Source organism: Schistocerca gregaria, chromosome 7 (genome assembly GCF_023897955.1).
Source record: "Schistocerca gregaria isolate iqSchGreg1 chromosome 7, iqSchGreg1.2, whole genome shotgun sequence".
Lineage (NCBI taxonomy): Eukaryota > Metazoa > Arthropoda > Insecta > Orthoptera > Acrididae > Schistocerca > Schistocerca gregaria.
Window position 1 is genome coordinate 345,104,648 of NC_064926.1, and position 27,471 is coordinate 345,132,118.

General features: G+C 41.4%; 1 protein-coding gene across 2 annotated transcripts in view; it reads right to left on the bottom strand.

Annotated features, from left to right (window-relative positions):
* LOC126282127 (protein mesh) overlaps positions 1 to 27,471 on the bottom strand; it is a 272,702-nt gene that overhangs the window by 170,297 nt on the left and 74,934 nt on the right. For both annotated transcript variants that reach the window (XM_049981598.1, XM_049981597.1), the window contains exons 4-7: positions 16,157 to 16,294; positions 14,038 to 14,206; positions 13,741 to 13,852; positions 12,666 to 12,811 (exon numbers count right to left, since the gene is read on the bottom strand). In XM_049981598.1, coding sequence (XP_049837555.1) covers positions 12,666 to 12,811; positions 13,741 to 13,852; positions 14,038 to 14,206; positions 16,157 to 16,294 — 565 coding nt within the window. The remainder of the gene's footprint in view (positions 1 to 12,665; positions 12,812 to 13,740; positions 13,853 to 14,037; positions 14,207 to 16,156; positions 16,295 to 27,471) is intronic.

Consider the following 27,471-nt stretch of genomic DNA (forward strand, 5'->3'; position numbering starts at 1 on the left):
GTATGTGACAGTTTGGACAGTACTGTAGCCATTACAAACAGAACATCCTACACCTATTAAATTATTTTCACTCTTTTCTTACATCTTGTAAGAAAGATTGTTTTCGTCTTTCCTCCATAATTGGTATTTGTAGCGTCAGCTGAAATTGCAATAATCTTTCTCTTAATATCGAATTTTGCATCACCTCTAAAGACAATCAAGGTCAAATGCTCCGTATTTTCAAAACCAAAGTTCACTAACTCAAACATTCTCGGTGTGCTGTCTTTATCTGGACGTCAAAACCCAACCACTAAAGGAACCAAGCTTGAAATCCGCGTGGTTGGAAAAATCTGTCGTCTCTGACATAATCTGTTCTTCTCTCCTGATTTGTTCCACAACAAAGAGCGTAATTACGTTCGTGATAAATGATCTGGTTTTAACTGCAAGTACGGGAACTCCTTGTTGAACAGTGCTTTAATTCTGTTCACGGACTTGAAGATCTGATTGTGTATCACAGTTTGGCATGCAAATGTGGCTTTTTTCGCCGAAAGTTGATTATCCATGCCTTGCACTACTTTCACCGCTAATTGATTATCAGTTTTTCTTCTTTGAGTGTTGAAGTGAGGCGCAATTTGATGTTCAGTATTTCACCTAAGTTATTTGCTCGATGCGTCCTCCGTGTCCAAGAATAAATTTCGCATAGCAAACTGTACACTCAGCACACGGTGTCTTACAGTGAACGGCGATTCGTAAAGCCTCTTACTGTTTAGTGTATTCCCGTGAGTAACAAAGGAAGTATTAAGATAAAATTTAACAAAATCACTGCTGCAAGCACTGTAAATGTTGAACAACCGCACAACAATACATTACCAAGCCAACTGGGAACAATCAGGTTGGCCTTTCCGGGGGTTGTGCTGCTATTGGCTACCGCGTATGACGTTAGCGGGAATACTGTTCGTGGGTCACGCTTGTCGGCGTGGGAATACTGTCTGTTTTAACACCAGCGTTAGGGACCTTATGCTGTAAAGTGCTGATGCACATTATAAAGCATAGCTTAAATCTATAATTATTAAATAAACACTTGTATGTTATAATAATAGCCACCTTCAAAGACCTAATATTAGGAGCTAGGACACCTTTCTACGCTCATAAATATTCACCGTAGCTCATGAAGATCACGAAGCAACCAACTAGAGATCTTTCTTCGCGCATTTTTTTTTTTTTGTGTTTTATATTTTACCTTGTATGTTCAGATGCCTTATTCTAATGAAAGTTCTTGGTCTTACGTGGAGAGAAACTGCTTTGTGATGTATTTCGGGAAGCTATGACATTATTGTAGAGATTATCTTTCGCGTCACTCCGTCACACTTAGCAACCAGTCGCCCACGAAAACAGCACATGCTACTTCAAATTAGTTTATTTTATTGAACCAGCCAACTGAAGAAGTGAGCCCAGTTCTGGAAATTATTATGGAGATCAAGTCACTATCGGTGGTGCAATCTGAATCCAGGAGAAGCTCCTCTGAGACTGAACCCGAGGAACTGTCAGTGAAAGATCGAATGTGGCCTGATGTGAAATACTGTCTAATTTGTTGTTTTATTGTAGAAGAAACCTGGAAACTGATTCTAAATAACGAAAGGTGAAGACATCCACATGACTACTAAAAGGAATCCGCTAAATTTCCGTTACACGAGAGATCATACAAATCTAAAGGATTTAAATTCAATTAAATACTTACTAAACTAAATAGTTACGAACAACTTCAATTGCAACGATGACATAATACTTTTGTGGAAAAAAACCGTAGACAACGATTATTGGCATAACACTTAGAAAATGCAATAGGTCTTCTAAGGAGGCGGCGTACACCACGCTTGTCCAACTTCTTCTGGAGTACTGCTGTGTGCTCCATCAGATGGGATTGACGGAGGACATCGAAAATGTCCAAAAAAGGACAGCTCGTTTGGTTTGTGTTATCGCGAAATAGGTGAGAGAGTGCCAGGAATGTGATACGCGAATTAGGGTGGCAACCATTGCATAAATGCGTTTTTAGTTGTGATGGCATCTGCATGAAGTTTCGATCATCATTTTTCTCCTCCGAATGCGAAAATATTTTTTTGGCGCCCACCTACATAGAGAGAAATGATCGTAATAAAATAAAACAGAGTTCACAAGGAAAGATAAAATGTTCGTCATCACCGCGCTGTGTCTGAGAGTGGAATGGTAGAGAAGTAGCTTGAAGGCGTTTCGATGAACCCTCTGCCGGGAACGTAATTGGGGTCTGCAGAGTAGTCGTGTGGATGTTGAAGAAGCACATTTATTTACTTCCACAACATTTTGGGATACTTGGCTTGCAGGACCCTGGTACTTCCTTCAAAGCGTAGTTTTGTGTTCTTAGCAGTTTTATCTTACTTTTTAATCTTTTTCATGTTTAGCAGTAACATGTAGGTCCGGAACTGCCCCTGTGCTGGTCAACTGGTCTAATTTAATTTTCTTCAGAAATAAAGTTTCTAAAACAGACACCGTACGCTTCTCTTTTCGCATCGGCGATCTCTATGAGAAACAGTGTGCGAATAATTACAAAACCAGTAGTACATACGAAAGAGTTTCTAAAGAGGACGAATATCTGGTAATTACCGGGTGGTTTTCATTAAACTTTCCCTATTTAACACGCTGTAACATGGAAATTAATTACTGTACGAGGACCAAACTTGTAGCATTAATGTCGAGGAGATGGAGATGAGATATAATGCAGGATCAATACAACTGAAACACTTTTAATGTGCTGCTGCGGTGCATCAAACCATTACATAACGGCACCATTACTGCTACAAAAGGGGCTCAATATGGCGCCCATCAGTGTCCAAGAAGAGTCTGAAAGCGCAGGATAGTATTCTGCACAGCAGAACCAAGCATGTCCGTACGTATGCTCACTACCCTCTTGACATGGTGCAATTCGGATCAGCACATGTGTGAATGATCCGCTGGTAAATCCTGACCTTCAGGTAGCTCCACAACCAGTAATCACAGGGAGTGAGATGAGGTGATTGTGCCGACCTAGCATTTGGAAACAATCGGCTGATAATTCGATCGTTTCCAGATCTGTTTTAGAGAAGCAAGTGAACTTCACGAGCGCTGAGCGGTGGGGCCCTATCTCGCATGAAAACTGTTGAGCTCAATGTGTCTCTCTCCTGTAGGGCGAGTATGACATGCTGGCGAAGCATATCGCAGTAACGCTGGTCATTCAAACTTTGGTCCTTGGGAGCCAACCTGTTCAAGAAAGAATGGTCCAGTGATGAACATAGCTGTGAAGCCATGCCATACAGCGTCACGTTCAGCATGCAGAGGAACTTCATTCACGGTCAGTGGAGGTGAAGATACCCATACTCGGCAACTCTGTGTGTTCACCTCACCCGTCAGAGAAAAATGAGCTACGTCTGTCCACAGGATGGTCCAGGGCCATCTCCTGTCAACTTCAATCCTTCCGAGAAAGTAGGGAGCGGAGTCAACACGTCGTTGAGTGTCCTGTGGTGCAAGCTGCTGTAAAATATGGATCTTGTACAGATACCATTTGAGAGTGGCTGAAAGCACCTGCCGTACAGCAGACCACGGGATGTTCACTGTCGTGACACAGCACACTCAATGACTGACGATCGGAAATTGTGCGCAGCGTTCTCTGCCATAACAGCAGCGATTCCATCAAGCACCTGTGGTGCAACCGCTCGTGTGCCTCTTCGTCGGCCTTTTCCCGGGGCGACAGCCGGTTCTCCAGTTGATTTGAACGTTTTCATCATGCTCTTCACAACAGGTGGAGAAAGAGGGCACTTCCATAACCCTTTCAGCGGCGATATTCTTGGAGTGCACCTGTAGCATTACTGTTGCTTTGATGAAGAAGCTTCACCAATAGTGCCCTGCTCCTTTTGTCCAAACTTATGTTGATACGCCAACAAGGGAACTACGACTGCTCAGGCGTGTGATGCTATGAATCACGATGATTGATCACTGCTCTTGGTGGTCATAGCTGGAACTGGACGGTGGCGCTGTGACTCATGGAAATCATGCACCCCATGCTCTGGACGTTAATGCTGCCAAGTCTGGTACTCGTACGGTAATTAGTTTCCTTGTAATAACGTATTAAATAGGGAAAGTTAATTATAACCACCCAGCATACGTATGTTTTCCTTGCTGGTGCTTGCGACAAGCTAGGATGCATCTCCACGTCGATTTGGATTTTTCTTATATCAAAAAGTCAGCCTTCAATTATCTTTTCAAAGAAAACCCCAAAAGCTTCTTTTTGAAGTCCCGGTCATAGTCTTTGGGAAAGAAATGATCTCAACAAAGCCATGCATTATTCACATTAACAGGATCAGTTGTTTTAGAGCATGACTTCCATTTGCGCTGCAGTTCTCTTATCTTTTGGAAATCGGTGGTAAGAGACGTACTCTGTTTTATATGAAGCATTTTTGCACTGAGCGCCAACGGCTTTGCCGCAGTGGTGACACCGGTTCCTGTCAGATTACCGAAGTTAAGCGCTGTCAGGCTGGGCTAGGTGTTGGATGGGTGACCATTCGGTCTGGCGATCGCTGTTGCCAAATGGGGATGCAATCAGCCCTTTTGAGGCAAACTGAGGAGATACTTGATTGAGAAGTAGCGGCTGCCGTCTCGTAAACTGACATACTGCCGGGAGACCGGTGTGCTGGCCACATGCCCCTCCAGATCCGCAACCAGTGACGCCTGTTGGTTGAGGATGACATGGCGGCCGGTCGGTATCTTTAGGCCTTCATGGCCTGTTCGGGCTGAGAGTAGTTTCTTTCTCTTTTTTTTGCATTCAGCAATAGCACAGTGATTTCTAGTTTTACTCTTAGTCTTACAATTCGACGCACTGATTTGGATGCTTGCATTAACAATGCACTTGTCCACTTGTAGTGTTCTCACTTCCCGCTTCTCGCTTCCCGTATTCCTAGTAGCGTCACGCCATTTCGTCAACAGCCTGCGCGGGAAGCCAATATGGCATGCCCCAATACAATAAGCCGAAAGTAAAACACTTGCAGTCTTTAGCAGTCAAGTTTCCGAAAGAATCTGTATAAAGTATAGAACTTGGAAATCAATACGGTTTGGTTTTTTCGTGCGAATGAAACGTATTCCCATAACCTACTCTACAGGTTAGTCAAGCCGGAGCCTTTCAGTGTGACAACATCTGCAGCTGTTAAATTGACGGCTGATGTTTTAGAATGGACGTCTCGCTGCACGGTAAAAACAAAGCTGATTCGTTCTGCAGTACATGCATTTATACGTTTAACACGTGCACACAAAAACTAATCCCTGATCTCATTTACTTAGCGACAATGAAATTTTAACAGGTGTTGAAAGTTATGAAACACTCCATACGGAACATTGTGCAGAAGTGAAGTCTATAACAGGACGAGTAATACGCAGGTAAATAAGCACAATGTTACGATTAACACATATGTGCACGAGAGAGATAATATTACTACTCCGATTTAAATAACCAGTTACGGCCGGCCGCGGTGGCCGTGCGGTTCTGGCGCTGCAGTCCGGAACCGCGGACTGTCAAATATACTCATAAACCAAGTTGACACTCGGCGCGGTGTCTGATGGGAGCGACTATACGCGGGAAATGCCTTTGCGGTCTCTCCCATGAGCCACTGTCTGAGTGCTGTGGAAGATACATATGGGGGCCACGCCAGGGGCTGCCCCCCCCCCCCCCCCTCTCCCCCACGCACACATCTTTGCCCTTATTGCCACCCGCGCCGCCCATGCCAGTCAGCCCGCACCCTATTCGTTCGTTTCTTTCGTCGAGGTATCGAGTAGTTGTACTTTCCCACTCAGCACGCGCCTACGTGTCATCGTATTTTATACGTTTCTGTCTGGCACATAGATAGCTAACATAAACGTACGAGAAAAGTCGCGGCCATTCTAGAGTAACTTTTTTATATCATAATATGGCATTGTCTTGTATATGTGTTTAATCAGTTTAAATAAAACTTTCTTAAAGTTTGCATGTGACTTGTTTATTTTTTATCACAGTAAAAGTATAGGTAGCTCAAGATATCTTTAGCGCTCCCTCCTTGAGATTTTTCTGTATCTGCCACTGGCTGAGTGTCAACTTAATTTGCAGATACGGTACAATCATGACAGATCGACAGTTAAGAGCCTTCAGGATGTGTAAGTGAAAAATACAGGCATGGATTTTATGCGTTCACAGTAGGGTGCTGGATAGAGGTGTCGACTTGCGAAGTGAGATATAGGTGGTGTGCTACTGTTAAATTTACAGAACGATGGAAAATGCATAAAGAAAGTAAATGTGACGCCCCCAGAGCAGGTCTTTTTATTTTTCTGTCAGGCTATTGTTTTTATTTATAAATTAAAAACTTTAGTTTATCTTCTATAATTGTTTGATGTGTACATAGTACATATAACACATAATTCCACCTCTTCCACTTGCCAACACTGGTAACAAATAATAGTTTGAAGGTATTGGTAGGTTTTAGATGTTTGGAAAATAATTGGCAAAATTGTATCATTTTGGAGAAGTTTTTTGTCTGTCATGGATGAGTTTAGAAAACCCAATCCAGAACTGCTGGTGGATGGTTATATGGCTGCCTGGCTGTGACCTGCTTGTCTAATTATTAAGTGTGGTTGTGTAGTTTTATTTCGTTCTGCTTCGGTCATGCTGTGCAAGAACTTTACCTTAGAATATATAGTTATTCAGGGACGACGAATTACTCTGAGAAGTGAAGCTGAGGTCAGATCTGCCGCTTATATTAAGAAATAATACAAAATACACGTCGGCCGCGGTGGCCGAGCGGTTCTAGGCGCTTCAGTCCGGAACCGAGCGACTGCTACGGTCGCAGGTTCCAATCCTGTCTCGGGCATGGATGTGTGTGATGTCCTTGGGTTAGTTAGGTTTAAGTAGTTCTAAGTTCTAAGGGACTGATGACCTCAGATGTTAAGTCTCATAATGCTCAGAGCCATTTTTTTTCTACGATATTTCCGAACTGGGGAAAAAACTAGATAGTGGAGCCCCTCCTCTCCCTACCTTCCCCACCACACATATGAGATAGGACATTCAAAAAGTCGATGGTTCAAAGACATGTTCATTTTGTAGTGCACATAAATTTGGAATCGTCATAGTCTTCCATATAATTTGCGTGATGTCCCCATTTCTCCTCCTTCCTCATTCTAACAAACAACTTGGTCATCACTAATTGTGTAACTATTCCTGCCATTGTCAAACTTATTCCCTGGATAACTTCACTAACCCTGCCAGAATCACCAGTTTTGTTACCCCGCATTTTTCTGCGCGTAGGCGTTATTACGTGTTCGTACAACACATTTTTCCGCGCTATTCCGAGAATAAAGCTTAAGCGGCTGCTAACCAGGGGCTGTAGAACTGGGCCTTAGTAACGTAGCGGTCTGGCAAAAATTTTCTGTCAAAATTTCATATTTTTGGATACACCGAGAAGATTAATATGTAATCTTTCTTACCTGTTATTCTTGTTAGTCGTTTATTTCCACTCTGATAGTCGGAGTCTACGGATGTAGCTAATAATTGCAACAACGCTGATCATTCGCACACCCAGTCAACCACATAAACAAGCAGCGATTGGCATTTACCCGATGGGGTTTATTCAGCTCAGCTCTTGTCGCTCTATACCTTTTTGTCTGCGGGAAAGTTGTTTTATTTCCAGATGTGACGGGGGTTCCCCTGGCAGAGACAACACGTACACTATGCGCTCATTCAAAAATCAAAGTATGATTCGTTCAGAAATCAACTTAGAATGTGTTCAAATACGTTCGAAAATCAACGATGATGCATTTCAAAATCATATGAATAATCAATAGACCTACGTGAAGTGGATGCTAGGCGCTTTGTGAAACAAGGTATTTTTTTTTCTTCAAGAATATGAATTTGGCACTCCCTGAAATATCCTGGACTCGTACGTAGCTATCACAGAATTATGTTATTACTTTTCTTAATTATAAACTCAGCCGTTTGTTTTAGATTGAAACATATTTGCACAAGGATCAGGGCAGAATGAAGCCGATGAAAAGCCGGATGTTGTTGTGAAAAAATTTGGAAATTTGTGGTAAGTTCCTATGGTACCAAACTGCTGAAGTCATCGGTCCCTAGGCTTATACACTACTTAATCTAACTTACACTAAGGACAACATACACACACACCCGTGCCCGAGGGAGGACTCGAACCTCCGACGGGGCGAGCAGCACGAACCGTGGCAAGGCGTCCAAGGCCGCACGGCTACCCCCCGTGGCAGACGTTGAGTTCGACCCTGGCTGCGAAGAAGGGACAAAGGTGACGGGATATTTTCCCTGTTAATGAAGGAAGTTCGAAACTTCGTGAGAGTGGAAGTGGTGTTTTAATAGCTGCTTACGTACCGGCACCGTATTGTAGTGCAGCGGGTTGTGAGGACCACACAAGACACTTTTCCTCGCTAGATACAAGAATTAGGACACTTAACGCTTCGTTTGGTCCATTCAGTTTCTAGAAAGTGAAGCAATCAATACAAAGAAATTTTTGCAAAAGATATTCCTCTTATATATTTACTGCATTTAAGCTGCGTCCAAATCGGACGCCACGCGCCACGCAGTGCACATAGGCGCGGTGTGGAGCAGAGTAGAACGGCACAGACCAAGGAAAACTGCACATAATGGAGCATAGTGTTCGTAGGCGTGCAGCAATGTTCTAGTGGTCATGCGTACGTAGCGATAAAAATGGGCCGGCGGAATTGGCCGAGCGGTTCTAGGCGCTACAGTCTGGAACCGCGCGACCGCTACGGTCGCAGGTTCAATTCCTTCCTCGGGCATGCATGTGTGTGATGTCCTTCGGTTAGTTAGATTTAAGTAGTTCTAAGTTCTAGGGGACTGATGACCTCAGAAGTTAAGTCCATAGTGCTCAGAGACATTTGAACCCTCTTTTTTTGATAAAAATGGAAAACGAGAAACGCCGCCCAGGCAGGCTATAAGAAGCATCAACACGGGACACACCGCGCTGCACGGCGCCAAACATACATACATACATACATACACACATAAAAGCACTGCCCAGAGCAGCGCAGAAAGGCGCACAGCTGTGAAGAATCGAGGCCTACGAGAAAGACAGGCCATGGCAAGTACGTCACATCACGTGACATTGCAGGTCTTACGAGTACCAGCAGCCGTCTCGGGCCCGGTTTAAATGCATGCAAATTCTCTATAGCACACAACAAAATTAAGACCTTTAGTGATCACCACACAGTCACCCGGTGAGGATGAAGGGACTTCTCGATCGTGAAATGTGGATTCTCAGGCCCCCAAATGCACCCATTTTGCTTATCGACGAACCCATATATATGAAAGTGGGCTTAATCGCCAAACCAAAAACGCGTATGTATAGTAATTCCCATCATGCCCTGCGGCCAACCGTGCAAACCGGTCAGAAGTTATGACGATTTTATTCCGTATATTTCAATAATTGGCACCCTGTATGACAAAACACATTTACGGTCTCTGGTAGTTTAATGTTATATATTTGGCAACAGCAGCTACCATCACAAGTGCAAGTAGCATTAGCAATGCATGACAATCAATAAAAAAGTTGCTGAAAGTGACTGATAAAGAGTAAGACAACATTGGAGTCATCAGCTTTAGTTTCCATGACATAGACAGCCGGGCACCAGCTGACTCACACTGAACTCGCCCAGAAAGCCGACACTAGACTGCTCAATACTCACCCAACATTTCTGAATAGCTCCAGATTTTACGCTCCACAGTTGAGACTCTGGCTAGATAGCGACAATCCCGACACGTTACAGTGCTGAAGTCCCAAGATAACCTGAACCCTGGCGCAACGTAACTAATGTTTGCTAGTATCAAAGGCGTTTGGACAACAAGAATCGAAATGTCCACCCGCAGTGGCCATGCGGTTCTAGGCGCTACAGTCTGGAACCGCGCGACCGCTACGGTCGCAGGTTCGAATCCTGCCTCCGGCATGGGTGTGTGTGATGTCCTTAGGTTAGTTAGGTTTAAGTAGTTCTAAGTTCTAGGGACTGATGACCAAAGCACTTAAGTCCCATAGTGCTCAGCCATTTTTTGGATCGAAATGCACAAAACCTCGCTCCTACCCAAAAGACAATTGCGATATGGATTAGGTGCATCAGATCGCAGACTGAACAAAAAGAGATGCCAGCCAAAGAATCAATATAAGCGACAGGCAAAATATCGTTATTTCGCAGTAAGCAAACTGCACCACGACAATGTGTATGTCCACTGCAGCAATACAACGTTAACACAAGCTCCACAATCACCACTGCTGCTGACACATCCTGCTGTGTCACAACAACTACACACATCAAACAGGCTGTGACAAAGCAAGCTGGGATAATTTTAATTCCCCCCTTGTTTTGCCATCTGCCTCCTTAAATTCGTTTTTTCACTTTCAACAATTTAACATACTTGAATATAATCTGCATTTTCATAAAAGAGAAAGATTGGCCAACAGTTTTAAAGAATATAAGACCAGATCTAATTTTGTGCTTAGTTTTATGTATGTAATTGATTTTCCAATTTCTTTTGGCTATTCCTAGTTAATATCTTTCTTTTAGGGTAATCAGTAATTGTTTCGTGACTTAAATTATATTGTTGACGTATGAACAAATACAAATTCTATACTAATTATAAATATTTGGAAGACGAACTAGTAGTATTCTTAAAGTATCTATTTGGCTCTATTCGAAAACATGTTAGCAAAGTCAGACTTGAATTAATTCCAAAGTAACTAATAGTTTTGTCAAAAGTATTGTTTGCGTACTTATGTTTGTTAATTTCATGATTTAAGTAAACAATTCGGCTTAACCCTTGTAGCAGAAGAAACTGATAAAAAGACAAAACTTTTAGATGAATGCAGTTAATTTAATGAGTTAAATTTTAACTGTAATTTCTGTAAATTTAACTTAGAACAATGTTTAATTTCAGTACCTATCATTGTGATGATACGAGGGTAAGTCAATTATTATCCGCAATTTAGTTATATTTTTGTCTATTTTGGTAGTACTGTCGTATGCTTTGTTTATTTATTGTTATATCTTTGCAATTTTCAAGCTGCTATGTTAGTTTTGTTATCGCTGCTGTACTGTTAATCATGGCTGCTCCACTGTCTATTTGCACCATAGAAGAGCAACGTTCAGTGATCCGTTTTTTTTTTTTTTTTTTTTTTTTTTTTTTTTTTTTTTTTTGTGGTCGGAAGGCGTATCAGGGGCCGAAATTCATCGAAGAAGTACGGGAACAGTGTTTTGCCACACCGGAGTGTCTACAAATGGATTGAAAAATTCCGAAATGGTCGCACAAGTGTTACGCATGATGAAGGAGCCGGACGACCGTTTACAGCCACAAATGAAGAAAACATTGAGCATTCACATGAAACTGCTCCAAAACCACAGGGCCAAGACCTAACAACTGCCGCCGGCCGAGGTGGCCGAACGGTTCTAGGCGCTTCAGTCTGGAACCGCGCGACCGCCACGGTCGCAGGTTCGAATCCTGCCTGCGGCATGGATGTGTGTGATGTCCTTAGGTTAGTTAGGCTTAAGTAGTTCTAAGATATAGGGGACTGATGACCTCAGAAGTTCAGTCCCATAGTGCCCAGAGTCATTTGAACCATTTGTTGACAACTGCCTGATTTACACCATGGTGAACATCCCGTTTTTGTCCATAAGGGTTTGGGCGACAGTACTCATGTCATGATCTGCACAAGTATCATAAGATCACCTCTCCAATCACAACACATTGGCCACTTCTTGATGTGAAGGTGTGCATTAACAAAAGCTTGGAAATGATTAGAAATGTATTCTGCATAGTGTAGTAACAAAGAGCCATCATTGTAGTGCTAAACATAACTTATCAAAATTGGCAAGGGGGCCACTTCATTGAAAAAAACTGCTGTTATTTTGCTTACATTAAATATTTCCTATTTATCTATTACTGGTACACTGCATTAATATTCACTTGAATACTACAATGAATCTCTTACTCTGCTGTGGAATGTGTGCAATTTCAAATTCCTGGTGTACTGAAGCTTAGTGCCAGAATGGAGCTTGAATGTGGAATCTTGCCTTTCACAGGAACACCTTTACTGACTGAGCATTCTGACAAGCTGTCCTTACAGCTTCACTTTTTTCAGTACCTCTGTCCTACTTTTCAAATTTCTCTGAAGTTCTCCCACATACTACATTAATTCATTTTCGGATTTATTTTTTTGAGTAGTTTATTAAACGTAACCACACTATTGTTGCATTTACAGTTTTCTGTTTCACATTTTTTCAGTTAGTAAGAATGTAAAGTGTGATGATGCAGTACATTTGTCATATTTGTATACTTGATAAATGCTTTTCTCGAAGCTGCATGAAACTCCTTGTTAACAACAAATTTTGATCTAATGCCATGGTTTGTGACCCTAGTTTCACTGTCTCTTCAAAACTTTGGTCATAAGAGCAAAATCCACACACACACACACACACACACACACACACACACACACACACAAGTGAGATAGAGAGAGGTGGGAGAGTGAGAGTGGGGGAGAGAGGGGGGGGTGAGAGGGGAAGAGAGAAAGAGGGAGAGAGAGAGAATGCTGTTTTTCGGGTATTTAACAATGATTTTAATTTGAACTTACCGAGAAAGAATTTTCCTTTCCAGTCATACCTCCCTTCATTTACTGTTATTTCAAAAGGTATATAACCTTCTCCCATTACAAATGGTTGGACACAGACTGCTCTATTTGTGTCAACAACAGTGCCTCTGACTTCTCTGTAATCAAACCTGAAAGAAAAAGCACTTTTCTAAAAAAAAAAAATACCTCTAAAATTTTTTAAGAACTTCATATTAACAACATAAGCTGCTTTTAGTGAATAATGCTTCGTTGACAACTACTTTCCATAGGAAGTGCCTTTTTCATGTCAACATAAAAATGGATCGTAATAAAAACAACTTGGTACAATAGGTTTCAAAGTACTGCAAATTTTCAGCAGCAGCAACTGATGTCGTACCTGAGAGTTTCAGCACTGCAAATACATACAATGCTACAGCGTATTACAAGTCTTGTTCTTAATTTTTAAAATTTGTTGGAAGGTGACAGATGATAATTGCAAGCTCAGATATTTCAGCTACTTTATGATAAGCAGAAACATATGACTGTCTACAATGTTCTCTCTGTTATGCACTTAAGTGACTCTATCAGTCCATCCACATACAAAATTGTCACCTTTCAGAAATCTGACAAAATGATCAGCATAGAACTAGTTAGAATTGGCCACTGTAGTAACACTCTAAACAAAGATGACTTAACAGGGACATGACTAAAGCAATTCATATTGATGATTTAAGTGAACAAAAAGGTGGAGTGGTGGAAACATGTCACCAGTAATGAGTTTTTTATGTGAAAGCATTGCTGTCTTAGAACGTTAAGAGTGAGGTATTAAAGACTCTCGCTATTTCTTGAAGCATGTATTAACAAATCTGTCACAGAGGCAGCACATACTTTTGGCTACTGGTTTTGAACCAACTGGTTCGTTCTGAAGTCTGAACTACTGAGGCTGCACTGGAAGTGCCTGATCTTAATAATGAACTTTCAGTGTTGCCTCAGTAGCACCATCTTGAGGATAAACCAGTTGGTTCAAAACTAGTCACCCAACATATGTCAATTTATTCCATATGAGACTTATGAGATAAATGTATCACTATGTTGATACCTGCACGTCACTTTGTCTGTTGGTTTGAAACATGGCCCAGTGATATTTACTATTGTGCCACCCAGCATATTGCCACTCTCAGGAGCAAAGACCAGTGGTAGATTGGCGCCAGCTGCAAGCCAAGAAGAACATTTCCTGCTAAGTTTCAAATATTTCACACATCTAAACAAGCAGTAATAATAAGAAGACAGAAAAACAATGGCAAAAATAATGTTCTGAAGTCAGTTAAAATACAATTAAAGCAATAATTAATGAGGATCTTGTCTAAGAACAAAAAAAGTCTGACAAGGAAAATACCTATGTCCTTGTTGCAGGTGCCAGGCATTATCTTCTCATCAATGCGAAATATGTGCCTCCCTGGAAATCCGTTTCCCCAGCCTCTTCCTGGAAGATCTCTAACTGTTGACATTTGTGAATATGGGAGATACTCATAACTTTGTGTGCCATTGCCAGCATTGAAACCAACCTGAAACCCAGGATGATGACACTTATGTTCAAAATATGAAAATATTTACAATCACCATTAAGGACTATAAACATTTGTTCTGTGTGTCCTGAAATATTTAACATACATACACATACAAAGGGAGGGAGGGAGGGCAGAGAGAGAGAGAGAGAGAGAGAGGGAAGGAGGGAGAGAGAGAGAGAGAGAGAGAGAGAGAGAGAGAGAGAGAGAGAGAGAGAGAGAGAGAGAGAGAGACTGTGCCAAGTTCATGAACACCTTTTGTAATACCAATGTAAAGAGTTCTCTTTCTGTTTTTATGCAGCCATATTCTGGTGTAGCTTTTTTATGGAGAAAATAAGTTTTTGTTCTGTAGAAGTGTGCATAAATTTTAGAACCTCTTGTACACAGCTCTTTAAAGAGCTGCACATACTGACAATAGCCACACAGTACATTTAATCCTTTATGAAATCTATTTTCCATGATCAATCACAGTTTGAAAATGACAGTGATATTCTCTAATACTAGAAGGAGTAATGAATTATCATATCCATCACTCAGTCTTAGTGTAACATAGAAAAGAGTGGTCCTGAAAGCTTGCATATGTAAAAATCTCTTTTTTTTATATGTGTGTTTTCCTGCCACTGCTTCGTGAGTGGATTCTACATCTACCCAGTTAAATTGTATTGATAGAAAAGAGTGAGATATTCAGCCATAAAAATTGCTGACTACCTACTGAGTGATGTAAATAATTAAGTGGATAATAAAATTAACTTCACACACAAACTGAGATCTTATCTGCTTGATAGCTCCTTCTACTCAATTGCAGAATTTCTGATTTTTTATTAGAATACTCTATGTGCAAATGTTTTAGGGAGGGTGGGAGACATGGAGCATAGTTATGTATAAAACACTGTATACATGTACAAAAAAGGAAGAAAAAATGAAAATGATGAGCATGTTGCCATATTTTCTGCTGAGAAAATGTACTATAATGGTAAAACTGATTAATTCCATATCACTGTCAGATGATACAATTATGATCCACAGAAGAGTCAAATAACTAAGAAATCAACTCTGAGAAAAACATCTACATCTGAAGTCAGGAAATGTGATGAGTAGAAGACAGCAACAAGTTTCGTCAATTTTTATCAGATGTTTCTATTATTCCACGCTCATAATAAATCTTCTTGTTCACTGCAGTTAATGTTGTACATCCATACTAGAAGGAGATAATTTTACAGTAGCCTTTGGGATAGTTTTGAATATCTTGAATGAAGGTGGCAATACATACATTTTCAAGTATCTGAGAATGTTCATTTTTATCATTATTTCATAAGATTCATACAAACTGAACATGTGAGAAGTACAAATTTTATCCTCTAATTTCGTAGCAGATTTTGTATACTGTTACTGGTATATTTATGGATGTAACACTGTTGACTCAGATCCCCTAATGAATCTCGTAATTCACCACGGATGATATATAATTATTCTCTTACGATCAATTTTCAGTATGACTCAAAATCTGTCACTTGGTTTACCCACATTTGAGCTCACACATATTCAATTTCTTGCTAGTGATGGCTGTATGATGTAGACAATAAGCTGTACAGTTATCAACATTATTATCCAAATAATGTGTGGTTAATATGCTTTAAGCTTCAAACATTCATATACTGATAAAGGAAACTCGTAGTTTAAAACACACTTATGTCTACATTCAATCAATCCATCCACTGAATCACACTCTAAACAGCAGAAACGGAAGTTATTCATACTCTGATTACTGAAAATACATAAAATACATAACCAGAATAAAATTGGGGCAAGCTCCTCCACAAACCCCTTCATTAATCAATAATTACAGTGAAGCAGTAAATGGTAATACTTTTACAGAAAACTTCTTAACGTATCCACAATTTATTATAAATCACTATACAATTAACACTCTGCAGCAGGATTCTAACTTACATAAGCAGGAACACCACCTTCTCCGCCAGTTGTATCACCTCCTGCTTCTGTATGAGATGTCCACTGAATGTTCAGATAATTGAATATTGCATACGTGAACACTTCATCTGTAGCAAGGACCATCTGGAAAGTGTTAGTCTGCAAAATCGGAAATAAAAAGCAGATTAGTCATTTCTAGAAACACTGGGGGAAAAAACGTCGTAGCAATAGCACAGAAGCGAAGTGACATTTCTCACATACAGCTGAAAAATTTTGAAAAATTTCCATTATTACTTATTAAGCAGTATGTGATGTATATCAGGGAACTATGGCAGCCACCACGAGTATGGCATGTGTGGCGAATATAACACAATGAAAAAAAAAAAAACAAAAAAAACAATACACACACACACACTGTGTTTTCATTATTGCATTGCACTAGACAAAAACTCTGAAGTTATTTCTTCATTAATCAGTTACATTTCCATTATTCTTGCCCAATATAACCAAGATTGTTTTGAGTACCCTGCAGAAGTTTCGCTGGGAAAGACTTACAATACTCTATACTGTCCCGATCTCTACTCATTCAATTTCCATATTTTGGAGTCCAGCATAAAGCCATTCAAGGCTGTCAATTTGCTTCGGATTAAGCAAACATTTTCCATCAAGACATTGAAAGTCTTGTATCACAGTGGAATAAATGTATTAACAGTTATGGCAGTTGTTTTTGAAATAGTAAACATTTTACTTACTTTTCTTCCATTTGCCTTGTTTTCATTTGTCTACCCCTTCTCATAGATTTTGTCCATGTGTACATTTTGCCTTAGGATTATGAGTAACTCATATCTATATTCCGCATAATGGTAATGCACTTTATGAAAAATAAAAACCCATTGGGGTTAAAATGACACGATTTCAAAGACTTTGCTGCCCAGAAAGAGGTATGATTTTATGTATATAGACCGAACATGCGAGTGAAAATTTGTACCAAGGCTGTGGGGGCAGATCCACCGCGTCGGGTACACTAGCAGGTACTTCGGAAGCAGAGCCCGTGGACAAAACAACAGACACCTGAGGTGTCCCATGCGACGTGCCAGGTTCTCTGCCAAAGCTACACACCGAGCCAGCAACCAGAAGGTGACTGCCCGTAGCCGAAAGTGCATTCAGCAGTTCGTGAACTTCAGTCAGCTCCTCCTGCATCCACACACAGCATGCACACATCCTAACCCTCCTATCACGACAAACTGAAAAACTAAACTACAAAGACTGACAGAATCCTTGCTACCTTCCTGATGCGTCACCAATGGACGCTGATGTCTTAATGAGGTACTTAGCCGGCTGTTCAGAGAGCAGTTACTGCGCTACAGTCTGAATGAATGTACGCTTACAAAACCACGAGATTAAACATCTCAAAAAAAAAAAAAAAAAAAAAAAAGAAAAAAAACACGCACAAGATTTAATAGATATACAACGAGGAAAACACGTAAAAACTTGCCGTTTTGTAGATGTGTATCAGCCGAGAGCTGAAGCCTGACTGAGTGGCTTACTATACGAACGGACGGTTGCTTTCGAAACAAAACAGATTAGCAACTACTGCGCTAAAGACTGAATGAATTTACACTTACAAAAACGAGAGATTAAACCTCTTAAAACAGACAAACACACACGAAATTTAATAAATATACGCACGAAATTTAATATAAAACGTCCAGTGCTTGATTTAAAATTCCCGCCAGTCTTAAAAATGCCCAAGGAAACCTATCTCTACCTGCCAACTTCGTATTGAGCTGGCAGCATAAGTGCACCTATGGGGCGAACATGAGTTGCGGGGATTCAGAAGCTTGCTAACACTGTCTAGCCTATGATGCGCCATTGCCAGTGAAATTGAATTGAATGTGACTTGTATTAACGGTAACAGTACAATATTTTCGTTACCCGCAATGGAAGAAAGGTATTCACATGACGCGGGCTATAAACTGAAAGTACAGCATATGCAGAAGAACGTGGAAACAGAGCAGCTGAGCGGCATTTCGTCCCTGCACCAACAGATAAAAGCCATTCACGACTGGCGAGCTACTAAAGAAGGACTGAAAAAAGTGAGGAAGACTAAATGAGCAAATAGAGGATGGAATGCGCAATGGCCAAAACTAGAAGGTAACGTATCGAAACGAATTCAAGGACACTGTCAAAATGGCACTGGAATTAATACAAAAATGATTAAAAGACATGCTCGGAAGCTAGCGCTACAGTGGAACTTAAGAGAATTCGAGTGGAGTTGGATGGTCCTGCAGCTTCATGAAGCATCATGGAATTAGAATGCAAACCAAAACAAAGGTATCTCAAAAAATGCTACTAGAGTATGAACAGAAAATATTACCGTTCCATCACTTTATGATTTAACATGGAAAGAAAACCAGAGCGGAAATAAGACAAATAGCAAATGACTAAACTCATCCTACATTTGATGTGCCGAATAACAGAACTGTTGCCATGAAAAATGCACTACATTGTTGTTCTTTCATGTGTTAAACTTAATTCAACGCTCATTTTCAAGCGCAAAACAATTGCAAAACCCTCTGAAATACCAGGAAGTGTTGTTCACTTACATGACAATGGTTGGATGGGCGAGGCTGAAAAGAAATTGGATTTAGAGTGTGGGAAAGAAGGAAATGTGCATTATTGGAGAAGAGTTCTCTTCTTCTGCTAGCTCAGTTTACTAGTCATTTGAAAAATTCCGTGAAAGGGGAATTGAGACAGGGAAATACAGAGCTCGCTGTTATTCCAGGAAGACTAACTTCACAACTGCGTCTTCCTGATGTCTCGATAAATAACCCATTTGAAATGTATATGAGAGAGGAATGGAGCAAATGAATGATGGATGAAACCTAACATGAATGCACGCCGAAGTGAGTTTTGGAATGACCTACAATCAAAGAAGTGTGGTCAGTGGATGAAACAGTCATGGTCTAGGCTCTAGAGTGAGATAAGACTTTCTTGCTAAATCTTTCAAGAAGAGCGGTATAAGTCACACTCTCGCTGGCAGTGAAGGCCAGATGACGACGAAGAGGACGAAGAAGATGAAGAAGAAGAAGAAAGTTCAGATGATGATTTTCAGGGCTTTTAAAGGTCAGTTCGATTTGATAAGCTAAGAACATTTTAAAAATCTGACTATGCAGTCTAAAAATGGCAAAAATGTTAGTTAAAATTGCTTAAAAATTAAGATATGTCTTTTAGTCCGTAAAATGTGGTACGTGATTAGTGTTATATTTTAGTCCTAATCAGGCAAATGCACCTGAAAACTGGTTTTTACAGACTAACAGTATTTAAATAACAGCGGAGAAATGATTTTAGGGTAGATTTAAAACTTGCTTTGCTGTCTCTCAGAAATTTGTTTGTACTGGGAAATGATCACAAAGTTTACTTGCTGCGTACTGAACTCTTTCTGAGCCACTGACTCACTCTTGTGATGTAAGCACAGATATTACCATTCTTCTCAAATTGTGAGGGATTATTTATAACGAACATAATTATGTGCTGTTCACATGCAGTCGTCGAGTAGGTACCTTTTCACACGTGGTCATTTGGGTGGTCTAAGTTTATAGTGTGGGGAGGCATTCCGTTGCTGGGCGCGCTGATCTCCCAAGTTTTGAACCCGTACACTCACTCGTCACCGTTATTGTGGCACTGTACTCCTCCCCCACTGCGTCTTTTCAGGGGTGCGTTCGACCCTCTCTTCATTTTTATAGATGACAATGCGCGACCGCATCGAACAGCGCACGCGGACGAGCTCTTGCAACGAGAGGATGCTCAGGGACTGGACTGGACTGCCGTTCGCCTGACTTCAGTCCAACGGAGCGCGTCTGGGATGCGTTGGGGAGACATATTGCGACACGTTCACATGCACCAACGACTGTCCAGCAGATTCAGCCGAGTTGATGGAGGAATGGAACGTCCTGCCCACAATAATTCCTTACCAACCTGATGGCCGGCATGGGGGCACTTTGCAGATCATGCATTGATCACACACCTTGTTAGTAAAGGAAACAAATTTCCCGTATGAGTCTGTGATCACCACCAATATTTTATGAATGAAATAGTCTAGATCGACAATTCGCTGTCTGTCATGATCAGATATTTACAGTTAAGATAAAAGGAACATCAAGAGTGACAGATATTTGTTATACAACATATCGACCCAAAAATTTAAAAGTTAAAAATTATTTTAAAAGATTCGCTCACCATAAAACTTCGAACGTGCGATACATGGTTCAGTGCCAATATTAAAATATACAGGGTGGTCCATTGATCGTGACCGGGCCAATTATCTCACGAAATAAGCGTCAAACGAAAAAACTACAAAGAACGAAACTTGTCTAGCTTGAAGGAGGAAAACAGATGGCGCTATGGTTGGCCCGCTAGATGGCGCTGTCATAGGTAAAAGAATATAAACTGAGTTTTTTTAAATAGGAATCTCCATTTTTTATTACATATTCGTGTAGTACGTAAAGAAATGTGAATGTTTTAGTTGGACCACTTTTTATGCTTTCTGATAGATGGCGCTGTAATAGTCACAAACATATGGCTCACAATTTTAGACGAACAGTAGGTAACAGGTAGTTTTTTAAATTAAAATACAGAACGTAGGTACGTTTGAACATTTCATTTCGGTTGTTCCAATGTGATACATGTACCTTCGTGAACTTATCATTTCTGAGAATGCATGCTGCTACAGCGTGATTACCTGTAAATACCATATTAATGCAATAAATACTCAAAATTATGTCTGTCAACCTCAATGCATTTGGCAGTACGTGTAACGACATTTCTCTCAACAGCGAGTAGTTCGCCTTCCGCAATGTTCGCACATGCATTGACAATGCGCTGACGCTTGTTGTCAGGCGTTGTTGGTGGATCACGATAGCAAATATCCTTCATGTTCCCCACAGAAAGAAATCAGGGGACGTCAGACACGGTGAAAGTGCGGGCCATGGTATGGTGCTTCGACGACCAATCCACCTGACATGAAATGTGCTATTCAATACCGCTTCAACCGGACGCGAGCTATGTGCCGGATATCCATCATGTTGGAAGTACATCGCCATTCTGTCATGCAGTGAAACATCCTGTAGTAACATCGGTAGTACATTACGTAGGAAATCAACAGACATTGCACCATTCAGATTGCCATCGATTAAATGGGGGCAATTATCCTTCCTCCTATAATGCCGCACCATACATTAACCCGCCAAGATAGCTGATGTTCCACTTGTCGCAGATATCGTGGATTTTCCACTGCCCAATAGTACATATTATGTCGGTTTACGTTACCGCTGTTGGTGAATGACGCTTCGTTGCTAAATAGAACGCGTGCAAAAAATCTGTCATCGTCCCGTAATTTCTCTTGTGCCCAGTAGCAGAACTGTACACGACGTTCAAAGTCGTCCCCATGCAATTCCTGGTGCATAGGAATATGGTACGGGTGCAATCGATGTTGATGTAGTATTTTCAACAGCGACGTTTTTGAGAATCCTGATTCTCGCGTAATTTTTCTGCTACTGATGGGCGGATTAGCTGCGACAGCAAAAAAAAAAAAAAAAAAAAAAAAACCTACTTGGGCGTCATCATTTGTTGCAGGTCGTGGTTGACGTTTCACATGTGGCTGAACACTTCCTGTTCCCTTAAATAACGTAAGTATCCTGCGAACGGTCCGGACACTTTGATGATATCGTCCAGGATATCGAGCAGCATACACAACACACGCCCGTTGCGCATATTGATCACAATAGCCATACGTCAGCACGATATCGACCTTTTCCGCAATTGGTAAATAGTCCATTTTAAAACGGGTAATGTATCACGAAGCAAATACCGCACTTGCGGAATGTTACGTGATACTACGTACATATACACTCCTGGAAATTGAAATAAGAACACCGTGAATTCATTGTCCCAGGAAGGGGAAACTTTATTGACACATTCCTGGGGTCAGATACATCACATGATCACACTGACAGAACCACAGGCACATAGACACAGGCAACAGAGCATGCACAATGTCGGCACTAGTACAGTGTATATCCACCTTTTGCAGCAATGCTGGTTGCTATTCTCCCATGGAGACGATCGTAGAGATGCTGGATGTAGTCCTGTGGAACGGCTTGCCATGCCATTTCCACCTGGCGCCTCAGTTGGAACAGCGTTCGTGCTGGACGTGCAGACCGCGTGAGACGACGCTTCATCCAGTCCCAAACATGCTCAATGGGGGACAGATCCGGAGATCTTGCTGGCCAGGGTAGTTGACTTACACCTTCTAGAGCACGTTGGGTGGCACGGGATACATGCGGACGTGCATTGTCCTGTTGGAACAGCAAGTTCCCTTGCCGGTCTAGGAATGGTAGAACGATGGGTTCGATGACGGTTTGGATGTACCGTGCACTATTCAGTGTCCCCTCGATGATCACCAGAGGTGTACGGCCAGTGTAGGAGATCGCTCCCCACAGCATGATGCCGGGTGTTGCCCCTGTGTACCTCAACCGTATGCAGTCCTGATTGTGGCGCTCACCTGCACGGCGCCAAACACGCATACGAGCATTATTGGCACCAAGGCAGAAGCGACTCTCATCGCTGAAGACGACACGTCTCCATTCGTCCCTCCATGCACGCCTGTCGCGACACCACTGGGGCGTGAGCGGAAGACGGCCTAACGGTGTGTGGGACCGTAGCCCAGCTTCATGGAGACGGTTGCGAATGGTCCTCGCCGATACCCCAGGAGCAACAGTGTCCCTAATTTGCTGGGAAGTGGCGGTGCGGTCCCCTACGGCACTGCGTAGGATCCTACGGTCTTGGCGTGCATCCGTGCGTCGCTGCGGTCCGGTCCCAGGTCGACGGGCACGTGCACCTTCCGCCGACCACTGGCGACAACATCGATGTACTGTGGAGACCTCACGCCCCACGTGTTGAGCAATTCGGTGGTACGTCCACCCGGCCTCCCACATGCCCACTATACGCCCTCGCTCAAAGTCCGTCAACTGCGCATACGGTTCACGTCCACGCTGTCGCGGCATGCTACCAGTGTTAAAGACTGCGATGGAGCTCCGTATGCCACGGCAAACTGGCTGACACTGACGGCGGCGGTGCACAAATGCAGCGCAGCTAGCGCCATTCGACGGCCAACACCGCGGTTCGTGGTGTGTCCGCTGTGCCGTGCGTATGATCATTGCTTGTACAGCCCTCTCGCAGTGTCCGGAGCAAGTAAGGTGGGTCTGACGCACCGGTGTCAATGTGTTCTTTTTTCCATTTCCAGGAGTGTACGTTTGTGCCTATTACAGAACCATCTATCACAAAGCGAAAGAAGTGGTGCAACTAAAACATTCATATTTCTTTACCTACTACAGGAATATGTAATAAAAATGGGGGTTTCTATTTAAAAAAAAATGCAGTTCATATCCGTTTGACCTATGGTAGCGCCATCAAGAGGGCCAACCATAGCACCATCTGGTTTCCCCCTTCAAGCTAGACGAGTTACGTTCTTTTTAGTTTTTTCGTTTGATGCTTATTTCGTGAGATATTTGGCCCGGTCACTGTCAATGGACCACCCTGTATACCTTATCGGTGCGCCAAGTAATAACTTGTCTAAAAATTATAGAAGGACGTAAGCTCTAGCCGAGCTATAGCGTTATTGCGGAGGACGCTGCTTTCAAATTTTTTGTTTATTTTGTCATTCTATTTTTCCTTCTATTTATTCATATAAAAAGTATACGGTACATAATTTAAATTAAGAAAAATGGAATAGTAATAATGGTTCAAATAGCTCCGAGCACTATGCGACTTGCCGGCAGGTGTGGCCGTGCGGTTCTAGGCGCTTCAGTCTGGAAACGCGTGACCGCTACGGTCGCAGGTTTGAATCCTGCCACGGGCATGGATGTGTGTTATGTCCTTAGGTTAGTTAGGTTTAAGTAGTTCTAAGTTCTAGGGGACTCATGACCTAAGATGTTGAGTCCCATAGTGCTCAGAGGCATTTGAACCATTTTTTTAACCAGTTACGGAATTTTAACAAATGACGAAAACTATGATAACCGAAAATTTAAAAAATCGTGCAACTGCCAAGTGTAGGGTAACATGGACGGTATGCACATACATTACACATTAAAAACATTTTTTCAACCCCAACAAATGTAAAGGATGATTGAAGCCTGCTGTCATGTATCGAATGTAACATGCACCAAGTGGTGCAGTGATTAGAAGTGACTCACGAATTTTGGTGAAACCATAAATAAGAGATCGAAGCGGTTGATGCTACAGAAGGATAATAAAGGTTAAATGGACTGACAAGTTAAGAATGAAGAGATTCTACGTAGAATCGTTGAAGAAAGAAATATGACGAAAAATATTAAATAGAAGAAAGTACAGGTTAACAGGATATGAAATGAGACATCAGAGAATAATTTCCGTGGTATTAGTAGTAATCATAAGGACAAACGTGGTATGGGAAGTTTGGAATATATCCAACGTCGGACGTAAGTCGTACTCTGAGGTGAAGAGAATCGGACAGGGAAGAAAACCTTAGTAGGGAGTATGAAACCAATCATAAGACTGACGAAAAAAAATATTTCGTAGAAGATTGTTAGATACTCCGTACCAGGGGAATTTGTTACGATTCATAAAATGGTGGAAGAAGTATCGATACTGGTCGAAAGACTTCAAGTAGCTGTTCTATGGAGCATGTGGACTGGTCACAGATTACTTGCACAAATTGATTGGGTCACTTGGTCGAGATGCAATCAAAGGAGGGTGAATGACAGACATTAGGGAGATTACGTATCTCTAGAAGGAAGGTGAAAGAGGAAACCAGGTCGCAAGTTCGAATCCTGCCGTGGGCATGGATGTGTGTGATGTCCTTACGTTAGATAGGTTTAATTAGTTCTAAGTTCTAGGCGACTGATGCCCACAGATGTTAAGTCCCATAGTGCTCAGAGCCATTTGAACCATTATGAACCACTATGCGACTTAACTTCTGACGTCATCAGTCGCCTAGAACTTAGAACTAATTAAACCTAACTAACCTAAGGACATCACACACATCCATGCGCGAGGTAAGATTCGAAACTGCGACCGTAGGAATAATAATAAAATAAAAGTAAAATCTGAAGACAGTGTCCCCCACAATAGTGTCACCTGTCGGCTGTAGGTAATATACCTTTGTACAATTTTTGAAACATTTGTTGGTTGACACCCTGGTTAGGTATATATGTTAACATTGACACTATTACTCCTTCTGTAAGTTCAAGGTTTCTTGATGATTGAGCCTTTTAAACTTTTAAAATCTCGGTGCTTGATGTTGTAGTACAAACACTTGTCACTCTTTTTGTACCTTTGGTCTTAACTGCAGATCTGCAGATATCTAATAATGGAAAATGCTAAAACGGCGTAATAAATAAAGACATTTTTAGCCACCTAGACGATTTTATTCATAAAAGGATCACACACCGTATTAAGAACCATGGCCCACTTTCTGTAATGTCCAGGAGACAATCATGAATCGTGCCGACTTCAGCGTAATTATTGTCTTTGAATAAATGTGTCATTTCTACTCCTCTCATTGCGTATTTCCTCCAGTCACTTTCTTATTGTTCTGTAGGAGCTCTTCCTGTTTATGATCCAAGTTTCCTCGAGCTATGTTACTTGGCAGTGACACCTCATGTTAAAGCTACTTTGGTCCTTACCACAAATGCAGCTTAAATCGCACTATTGTCTCACTCTTCGTTGAACAACCCCCTTGAATGTTCAATGTGTGTAGCTCTTACTTAGCTCTAGCTGCACACAGCCACGCTTTGTTGTGGCTCAAAGTGCAAAAGAACGAAGAGGAAACACGTCCTAGTCTCCTTCTGCCCCTGTCTCTGCCTATCTCCTCCTTTCCCTCCCTCGGGCCGTCTTCTCGTCCTTCCCCCTCTGTCCGCTCATCACCTCCTCCCCCTCTTCCTTGATCTCTTCCTGCCTCCACCCCTCCCACCCCCCAATATCATCGCCTCTTCCTCCCTCTCTCTGTATCTTGTTTGTTCTTATGGCAAATTCAGACTCTGTAGTATGAGTGTTTAACATACTACTATTTAAAATTTGAATTAAATCGGCCAAGAACGTTTACAGATTTTTGCCAACAACACTTCACTGTTATGCAGGGTATGACAGGTGTTAAGTGTAGATAATTCTACTGGTAACTGAGCATGGTGTACTGAAAAACATTACATCCGTATTTACTTCATTTTCAGACTAGTAATTATAGCTATTACAAGTCGTGTGCTTTTAGGTTTAGTGGAATATCGAAGTACAAGTGGCAAGAGCAGGGCATTTTCCCCTGGAAAATAGGTCAGGTGTTGAAGTGCGGACGTATTGACGCAAACCGGTTAGTCCCTAGTGACACGTGTACTCCATTCAATACTGCAGTTACGACCGTGCGGACGAGGTAATGTAGTAAGGTTTCTGACGTGTTCGTCGGAAATTGTCTGAGGCAGAGAAAATGAATCAACACTCTAATGTGCGTAAGTATTAAGATTCCACACATAAAAATATCTGCACTTACACTCGTCATATACCATATATTTTATATTCAGTCATATAATATACATAAAATATGCAACCTATATCTGTTCCAAGATTTTATTACAGTAAAGTGTAAAAATTTGTAGTAAATTGGTGAAATACTTTAAGCTTTTTGGTAGCAATGTTTACCCTTTATATATTACACATATGTTTATACATTACATACATTAAAAATGTTCATTAGAGCATCATGTAAAAATTTGTAGTAAATCAGTCAAGAACCTTTTGACATGTTTCATAACAACATATCGCCTTTATGTATCACATGCCTATCTCCTGTCTACATATAAACAAACATCAGTTGCCGCAGATATGAAAAATCGTCACCTGAGAACGTCTCGACCGATTTGACTGGCCGTTTTTTGGGTTCGTAGTTGTTAGGACAAGGTTTCTACGAAAGAAAATTTTTCGAAAATTCAACGGAAAAGTGGGAAATTTGGATGATATTTATGCATGAAAATCTCAATGAAAGAAATATGCCGGTCGGTTTGACAGTTATGGTGTCACATATTTTCATAACAAAAAAAGAATAATGTGATGTTTAATTTGACAGTTCTGCTGTCGCACGTTCTCATAACAACAAAAAATTCCTCATTGAATATTGGCATACTGAGGAAACAATACCATTAAAACCGGTATTTTATTGTTTTATCGACGGTGATGAGATCTTTGGTGTGTTGCAGAGATTGGACTGATGTCAGTTCGTAGTAATTTGGTGAGTTGAAAACATTCAGTTGATG